This window comes from Primulina eburnea, chromosome 5 (assembly GCF_022965805.1).
Source record: "Primulina eburnea isolate SZY01 chromosome 5, ASM2296580v1, whole genome shotgun sequence".
In the NCBI taxonomy this organism is placed as follows: Eukaryota; Viridiplantae; Streptophyta; class Magnoliopsida; order Lamiales; family Gesneriaceae; genus Primulina; species Primulina eburnea.
This window is the reverse complement of record NC_133105.1, coordinates 1,793,255-1,802,161: the sequence shown is the minus strand read 5'-3', so window position 1 is coordinate 1,802,161 and position 8,907 is coordinate 1,793,255. Positions and strand designations below refer to the sequence as shown.

The 8,907-nt window shown below is 37.8% G+C and overlaps 2 protein-coding genes across 2 annotated transcripts; both read right to left on the bottom strand.

The window, feature by feature from the left end:
• Window positions 1-510: 510 nt before the first annotated feature.
• Window positions 511-3,000, bottom strand: LOC140832149 (glucan endo-1,3-beta-glucosidase 11-like). The gene is made up of 3 exons (XM_073195998.1): window positions 2,593-3,000; window positions 1,327-2,444; window positions 511-929 (listed from the first exon to the last, which is right to left on the bottom strand). Exons 1-3 carry the CDS (start codon window positions 2,642-2,644, stop codon window positions 855-857), a joined length of 1,245 nt encoding a protein of 414 aa, XP_073052099.1. The 5' UTR covers window positions 2,645-3,000; the 3' UTR covers window positions 511-854.
• A 734-nt stretch (window positions 3,001-3,734) lies between these two features.
• Window positions 3,735-7,596, bottom strand: LOC140832148 (granule-bound starch synthase 1, chloroplastic/amyloplastic-like). Its single transcript, XM_073195997.1, has 13 exons — window positions 7,210-7,596; window positions 7,016-7,096; window positions 6,838-6,936; window positions 6,644-6,733; window positions 6,236-6,299; window positions 6,046-6,146; window positions 5,842-5,951; window positions 5,306-5,549; window positions 4,954-5,130; window positions 4,664-4,855; window positions 4,451-4,537; window positions 4,232-4,360; window positions 3,735-4,105 (listed from the first exon to the last, which is right to left on the bottom strand). Exons 1-13 carry the CDS (start codon window positions 7,573-7,575, stop codon window positions 3,989-3,991), a joined length of 1,857 nt encoding a protein of 618 aa, XP_073052098.1. The 5' UTR covers window positions 7,576-7,596; the 3' UTR covers window positions 3,735-3,988.
• Between the last annotated feature and the right edge of the window lie 1,311 nt (window positions 7,597-8,907).

Below are 8,907 nucleotides of genomic sequence, written 5' to 3'. Positions count from 1 at the left end.
ATTCATCTCTGAAATCGGGACTACCTACGAGTCTGGTTTTGTTTGGACAGAAGGGGTGTCGAAAAATAATATTGTAAATGGTTGGGTGGGGTTGGTATTATTTTTCAAATGACGCTTTCGTGCAAAAAATAAAAATATAAATGTATATTCTGAAGAAAAGGCAAAGAAATTTTGAGGCGTACACAAAATGAAGAATAGGTTTTTTATTAGATAGTCTTACGAATTTTTATCTGTGATACGGATCAATTTTATCGATATTTATAATAAAAAATAATACTTTTAATATAAAAGTAATATTTTTTAATAGATGACTCAAATAAAAGATCTGTCTCACAAAATACGGTTCGTGAGATTGTCTTACATAAATTTTTGTCAAGAACGAGAGTTTCCTGCATCATCATTGTCGATAACTTGGTTCAATAGCATCGTTATTATGGTGTTGATAATTTTTTTTAAAAAAAATAAGTCTGCATCCATTCCTTAAAACGAAAGAAAGTACATAAAAGCATATAATGTTAATGGGGGCTCCTGGCCCACTCATCCATTCTAATATAGACAACTTCCCAAGTAGAATACAATAGCATGTGACTTGAGTGAACAAGGTAAGATGCTTTCTATATAATAATTGAAATCCCACCAAAAACACAACGAATAAGTAAAATAAAATAGAGCATGGTAGCCAGTCCAAGAGAGAAGGCGCCATCTTTATCATCAATAGAAACTTCAAGGCATCTGGTTTGACCATGGTTGGGCTCCTTTTTTAAGGAGGTCTCCAAGTTTAAAGACTCAGACGTTATTTTCTCCATGAAGGGTGAAACCCCTTGTGAGTTGCCTCGCTTGTCCTTTAAATATAATCAGAGTTGATATTGAAGCATGGTCAAGACCATGAGGCACAAGATCGCTAATGCACCATGAAATGGAGGCCTCTCCTGCAACTCACACAGTACAATCAATCAGTGCACATGTGTATATATGCCCACCTAATCAAACAACCTTTTTCACCATAATTTTACTGCAGAAGTGCCCGACAAGAATACCCATCTCATCCACGTTTGATGGCACATAAATAGATAGTTGGATTACTAGGTGGTGAATTCAGTTTCGTTTCAGTATAGACAACACATTTTCCCATTCTGAGAACATGAATCTGATAGAGTAATGTTTACAGGAAAAGTGGGCAGGAACCATGCCTAACCCCAATATGTTTCTGGCTCCGCCCCACGACCATAATAATAGAGACATAAACTGTGTTGTTATCATTTACATGTTGATAGGACTGACACCCAACATATGTGAATTATTGATGGGGAAAAAAACAATACTAACCGCATCATCTGCAGTAATTGAGAGGTAACCGTTGGGAGGATTTCCTGCCGGCAAGTAACCAGGCGACGTTGTGCTGCCGGAGCTTCCGCCACCCGATCCCGTCGTATTACTACTCAACAATCCCGTCACATTGAAACCCAGGTCATATACCGGTGTCCCATCGGGTTTGAATAGCCCAAAGTTCCTCTCCGAGGTCGGGCCGGGCTTCATGTTCTCGTTGAACAAAGCAAACACGTAGATGTTCAAGTCCGAATTTGGGTTCGACGGCGTCCCTTTCTTCTCCGACATCAGCTTCAGCAAGTTCCTGTTATACTTCCTGGCGTTCTCCGGCGACGCTCCGGGCTCATCGGCGTCGCCTTTCGAAGGCCACCCAGTTTCCGAGATCTGCAAGTGAACGTTTTTGTACCCAATCCTCTGCAATGCCGAATGGACAGCGTCGATCTGAGCATACAACATGTTGTCATAGTGCAAGCCCGAAAGAGGGTCAACAATTCCGGAGCCCGACTCGAACAGAACGAAGTCCAACGGCACTTGCTTGGGGTCGGCCTTGTACGCGAAATACGGATACGCGTTGATTAGAAACGGGGAGCCCACTTTGCAGTTGAAGTCCAGGATGCAGGACAATTTCTGAGTCAGATCTCGGCTAAACGCACCGGCCGAGGGAGGATACGAAACTTCCAAAATACCCAAATTGTGGGCGGTGGTTACCATGACTTGCTTGTCGAGGCTGAAGGAGACGAGGGCGTTGTGGATGTTTTCCATGGCGGGGAAAAGGTAGGCAGATAGAGTGGTGTCATTGGCTGTGAGAACTTCGTTCCCGACGGCAATGCAGGTGATTTTGGTGGCTGGTAAGTAGCATTTAACGTTGTTGTTAACCCAAGCTTGGGCTTGCTTCGGGTCCTTCATTTGCACCAAGTACTCATTACCCAGACCAACAATGAACTCAACTCCGGTGTTGGAGAAGGCCTTGAGGACGCGTGGATCGGCATCGTAGAGCTTGAGCCTGGTGACGCCCATGGATTTGAGGAGTGGTACCACCGCTTTCGGGTTCGGGAGATTGTTCGCTATCTGGCCGTAGTTGATGCCCAGAGACCACGCCGCCTTGAAGAACAATGACACTGCAACGAGCCATTTATCGATAAGAATGAAGATGATGAAAATAAATATACATCCACAGCTCCAAATTCATTCTTTCTCCAAGACAAGAAAAATGCTAGATTCAAAGAACGAATGCAATGCATATCATAGAAGTAACAGCAAGAGTACCTGAAATGAAAAGCATTAATGCTAATGGAGTAGAAGAGTGTCGGAGGTCCATAGGTGAGTGAGCAGAGAAAAATGGAGAGGGGATTCAAGAATTAAGTGGTTGGTATTTGGGGAAGATGCATTTATTACCACTCGTTCGTTCTTCTTTGTATTTTGTGCTCACTTAGTTGACTATCATTAATTGAATTACCCCCTTGTCTTTTCCTTTTCTTTTTTTTTTTTAATGAAAAAAAAACATTTGCTTGTACATGTTAAATAATAAGTTCAAATCTGTATAGTATTAATATACACTGCCAACAAGTACATACACCCTTTAAAAAAGAGAGGTGTTTTTGCGTGTCAAAAAGGTTGAGAATATACTCAAAATGTCAAAATAAGGGTAACTTTTATGTTAGGGGTTTTGGATCTTGGTTATTTTATGGTTATTACAGAGTAAAGAGATTCATCATTTGGAACCAAGTGGCCCAATCGATATAATCATTATTCCATTTGTTTTCTTGATAAAATATTCATTTACATATCCAATATATATATATATATATATATATATATATATATATATATATATCCAAGTTTATGAACCTTAAGAAAGACACAAGTTCCACTTGTTGCATTTTTAGAAAAATTAAGAAATTTTATAATGGCCTTTGAACAAAGTTGTAGTTGAATATATATTATGAACATGTTAGAAGTATAAATTATTTATCTGGATATTTTTTTGATAGGTCAGTTCTTTTTCGGGAGCATTTTTGTAATTAACTTTATCAATGTTTTTTAAATAATAAAATTGCATGAATTTGCTAATTTTGGCGCAAAAATTTCTTCTAAAACAACAAAATTTACTCTTGAATTGAATAACTTGTCATTTCGTGAATGACAGAAACTTGTGAGAGACAATCTCACAGATCGTATTTGGTGACTGATATTTTATTTGGATCGTCCACGAAAAAATATTATTTTTTATGCTAAGAATATTACTTTTTATTGTGAATATCGATGGGATTGACCCGTCTCATAGATAAAAATACGTGAAACCGTCTCACAAAAGACTTACCCGTCTACCTATGTCCTTTGGAATGCTTCAATTTCCTTTGTATTTCATTTATTATCCCATTTTCTCATCCCAGTAAGTCACCCAAACATCGATCCAACCATGAAGATATGCTTATCATAAATTTTAATTGATAATTTACTGTACATTAATTGAGCCAACACATAAAAGAGAGCATTGTCGCTCAGGAACAAAACTACTTCTATGCATATCTCCTACAGACCACCAAACCCATATCAGAACACAACCGGTTGCCACGCCGTTGTTTCTCTGAATATTCGGGGGTACTACACTTCACAAGTCTGTCAAATTTATTTGGTGGAGATAACAAAAAATCTAGAGCTCTCAAGGTGTCGGAACATTTTCCTTCGCGAGTGGAGCAATTTCCTCCCCGTCAACATCGGACTCACCACCGGAAACACCCAAACTTAGTAGCAACGACTCCCACTTCTTAGCAGGTCCCTGAGTCATCACATGCCACGAGTTGCACAAACACAAATATTTTAACATATTCTGAATCATTGCTGACAAAACGAACTGAAAAATAAAGCAAGAAATCAAACACAATCTTAGGGGTTTTATGGGTACCTTCCAGGAGAAATCTTGTGACATGCAGTTTTTTATCATTTCCGTGAATGCTAGGGTTCCGTAGACCATGAGAGCTCTTTCAACAGCTGTTGCTATCTTCAGCACATCGGCTGGGTCTACAGTTTCACACTGCACATGCATACACACAAAAAGTGATATAATTTGTATCTTGAAAGAGAGAGTGGCTAAATGAGCCCTAAATTCACAAGTCTAGAATACCTCAATGTTGAAATCTCCCATTTGGAAACCTGTATATCCTTCTTTCACTGTGTCAACTAGACCACCAGTCGATGAACAGATTGGTATCTGATAAAAGCAGTTATATCTTGAGATCATGTTATGAAAGTTGAGCGAACTGAACTTGTTTTAAACAATTTACAGCCAAAAAAATATACAGTTTCTTGAATTTAATCTTTGAAGCTAAAGTCTTACAGTTCCATATCGCATGGCATGTAACTGAATCAGACCACAAGGCTCAAATCTACTTGGAATCAACATAAAATCTGCTCCAGCAGTTATCATGTGAGCCAAGGGAACATTGAATTTGGCCACTCCCCTAGCTTTTTCAGGGTACAACTCTTCGAGTTGTTGAATCTGTTGCTCAAACTTTTTCTTGCCAGTTCCCTGAAAGAAAGGATGGATAAAATCATTAAACCTAATCTCACACTTCGTCAATGTTTGCACAAACATTGAGCAAGTAGGCAGATTAATTTATTCCTTACCAGGATTATTATTTGAACATCCTTTCCTATGAACCTAGAAATTGCAGCGACAAGAATATCTGAGCCTTTTTGCTCCTCGAGTCTGCCAATAAATCCAAGTACAGGGATATTCCTGTCTATAGGCAACCCAACTTCAGCTTGAAGAGCTTCCTTTATTAATGGCTTGGCATCCATAACCTGAAAGTAAGATTACAACAAAAAATCAATTTCTAGGAAGTAGGAACAGAGATGACAAGCAAATGAATATATATTATATCAAACAAGATTTAAAATATCTACCTATAGTAACCTTGCTGTGGTGTCATTGTTGTAAGAACGAGGACAAGAGAAAAAAAAGAGTATAGGATCTTACAGAAGTGATGTTGTAGTGATAACTAATGTATTTATCGGTGGCGGGATTCCACTCTTGAATATCCATGCCATTTGTGATGCCACATATGTCAACAGCGCGTATAAACTTGTCACATTCTACACCTTTTGCAGGCCCAGAAATAAGTTCTTGGCCATAGTATGGGCTGACAGTCACAAGTCTGTTTGCTTCTAAAATTCCAGCCTTCATCCAGTTTAATTTCCTTCCCTTCACAGGTTTATCATACCTGCAAGAGTTATGGACAATCATACAAACTAAGAAATTCGATCACCTGATAGAATTACCTTCAATTGTGAAGACTACAACTTATCTTTCCACATCTTATAATAGCCTTAATACAAACACTCAAGCAAATGGACTAGGGATCAGAACAGTTTTATATTTTCAACATACCCATTTACATTAGTTCAAAAGTCCGAAAAACATAGGCCTGAATCAAATATCCATAGTCTACAGGATTGACAACCAAAAGTCCGAATCAATGCGAAACGGAAAAAATAGTTTTGCACTATATGTACCCGTCCATGAAATCGAAGGAACTTTTGAATTGATCGGGAAGATTGAGAAGCGAGAAATCTGAGAATTTAAATCTTCCTTGATAGGCAATGTTGTGGATGCAGTAAACAACCTGGAACCGTTTTAGACATGCATCAGAACTTAAATGCTGCCATAATATTACCATTGTTAGCTTCAATCTACACTAAGAAAGTAAAAAAATTCACCTTGGCGTTCGTGTATAGTCCTCTGGATTGATACATACTCTTTAGGTAGCATGGAAGCAAAGCAGTGTGCCAGTCATTGGCAATGAAAACAACATCCTCTCCTATAAAAAAAAAAAGGAAGATCATACAAATTTTAATCACATTATTTGTATCCTGTAGTGCTTTATCTAGATCAAATTTCAAGACATACCATATGGTCCTGAGAAATATTTGCTGCTATTCAAACTCAAGACTCTAGTAGCCTCTATAGCAGCCTGAAAATGTCACACGGGGAGCATGTCAAACTCGTGAATGAATCCAAATGAGTGAAAAGAAACGTAAAAAAAAAAAGAGCAAATACAGTGGTGGGCCTGCATGGAATGATGGATATCCATAACTACAAAATGGTGGAATGCATTTGTGATAAATTACAGCTTATGTGTATAACACTAAAATTTAAATTTCGAATTAACATATAGCTTATAATATAAGAAGCAAATTACACTGTCTTCATCACTTTCCATCAATGAGTGAAATAAATTAACACTGAAAATGGAAAAGCCAAGTACCATGTATCCAAATTCCGTTTCCTCCGAAAATTGACAGAGAATAGACTCACTTGGCACAATAAACTGAATCGAAGTTGATTGTCTTCATAATCTGTTCCAGCATTTGGGCCATAAAGCTTTGACTTTGTTTTTCCCCAAACCTTTGGAAGTGCATAATCACAAACATTACAATCCAATCAAACCAATGATCAAGCAATACAGTTCAGCTAACAAGCCACAGATTCAAATTGCATAATTTTCTTACCTTCTCCAAGAACCAAGGATGATCAACAAAAACACGATCAACTCCACGTTTGTAGCAGTGGAAAAATCTGACGGTCTCAACTCTGTTTCCAACTGTTATCTGCAATTAGTTTGTGATCATGCACAATGAACCTTCAAATAGAAAATGCATAAACATGCAACCCAGCAAAATAATTAACCTCAACAAGCACATTAGTGTCCCAAGCGTCTTTATACTGATCATAACGTGGACAAATTGTCATCACTCTATGTCCAAGTGCCTGGATGACAAATTAATTTCATAATATCGTTAGAGGATAGTAAAATATTGATCAAAATGATCATGACTTCCACTTGAACGAGCAAAGCAAAACAAAGAAAGAAGGATGCGTACCGCCAAAGCTGGAGGCAACCCTCCCAAAACATCACCGAGCCCGCCAGTTTTACACCACGGAGCAACCTCAGTCGACAGCAAAACCACAGACATACCCACTCCACAGATAATTGTTCCTGATGGCTTGTCCTTCTCAGTTTTGTTTACAGTGCATCTGGATAGTTTCGAAGTAGTGACTTTCCCACTGATATCAATCTTGTTTACTGATCTCAACCCACTGTGAGTCACAGTTTGGTTCCTCAGGCCTATCTGGGCCAGGTTTGTTTTGGTATCAACAGAAGTGGCTCCTCCATTTATATGTGACACAAAGTGCGAAGCCGTCACAGCTGCCATCCCCAACACCTCACTCTGAACAATAAAACACATATAAGGATAATTATGATTGCAAATGCCATCAAAACTTAAAAAATTAAAACCATACATCTCAAAGTAAGCCAAAACTTCAGGTTTTCAAACTTAGAGGATTACACTTCCAAAACTTCAGAGTATTAGACTCCTCGAGACTTGGTTAGGTAACATTACCAACTACCAATGAACGTAAAACAAAACATGCAAAACACCTCGTAACAATCAGCGTAATAGTACGTTCTCAGTAAACTTATACACACAAAATCACTCCATAAGATTTGAATAAACAGTTAATATTACGTAAAGCATAAGATTAGGAATCGAATCATCAGAAACAAACACGAATTCCGATCAAATATTCTCGCACTATCTCCGAAAAAATGTTACATTCTACCTGTACAATCGCAGAGAGTTGAGAGACGAGCTCGCGATGGCGCGGTTGCTCTGAAACTGCTGTGAATGATTGAGGAACGGGGAGGAGCCTCCCATTTTGTAGTACTGCCTCGTTGACACGTGTCACGACATTAGTGGCTCAGGTATATGCGAATAAAAATTTAGAGGCGTTGATTTCATGAGGTTGGAGAGAATTTTTTTCTCCTCCCTCGCTAAACGACGTCGTAGTGCTTCTGATTTTTCAGTTCACGGCTATTATTGTGAGTAGGTTCCCTTCCCTACATAAAATGCCAACAAGGTGGGAAACCACCAGATTTCAAAATTGACCCACCCCTTGGCTGATATCTCGCAAGTCTTTTTTAGTCAAGTTGGTTCGATAATGGTTACTTTGTGCCACAAAATAATGCTTCTATCGTAGCCAGTGAAATAAGCTCGTGTGTGTTTTCATTTAATGTGAAGTTTTCGTGTGATCCATGAATTCCATCATATGATAAGGAATTAATTATCAGTTAAATACTCATATATATACTTTGAGGGACAATTTCATTATGTACTTTTATTTAGATAAAGATCGTTCTTTTAAATATTCGATCATATTCTTCCGTCTTAACACATCTTATAAAACTTGAACCGAGATAATGAAGCAAAATTTGATTTTTCATTCACCACATTCACAAGCTTGTGCAAGTGAATATGTATATAGTACAATAGTAATTAACTCTAAGATATCATGAATTTTTATTATTATTTTATATATAGTTTTATTATGTTCAATCGTGATCATCTTTGTACTCGTCAATGAGCTGACATTCATCTATTATATATATAATTTTGATATGTTTCATCGTATCCAATAAACAAATGTCACATAATACATAGTTAATAGACAATATAACAAAATTATATATATATATGATTTGCTTCCTTACTTTCTCCTACTCATCAGATTTCTCTTTA

Coding starts and splice junctions, on each gene's coding strand:
- LOC140832149 (XM_073195998.1), bottom strand. CDS start 2,644: ATGGACCTCCGACACTCTTCTACTCCATTAGCATTAATGCTTTTCATT. Junction 2,445..2,592: donor ATTAATGCTTTTCATTTCAG/GTACTCTTGCTG, acceptor GGCTCGTTGCAG/TGTCATTGTTCTTCAAGGCG. Junction 930..1,326: donor CAATTACTGCAGATGATGCG/GTTAGTATTGTT, acceptor TGTGAGTTGCAG/GAGAGGCCTCCATTTCATGG.
- LOC140832148 (XM_073195997.1), bottom strand. CDS start 7,575: ATGTGTTTTATTGTTCAGAGTGAGGTGTTGGGGATGGCAGCTGTGACG. Junction 6,734..6,837: donor ATCCTTGGTTCTTGGAGAAG/GTAAGAAAATTA, acceptor GCACTTCCAAAG/GTTTGGGGAAAAACAAAGTC. Junction 4,856..4,953: donor ATGTTCAAATAATAATCCTG/GTAAGGAATAAA, acceptor CCTTTCTTTCAG/GGAACTGGCAAGAAAAAGTT.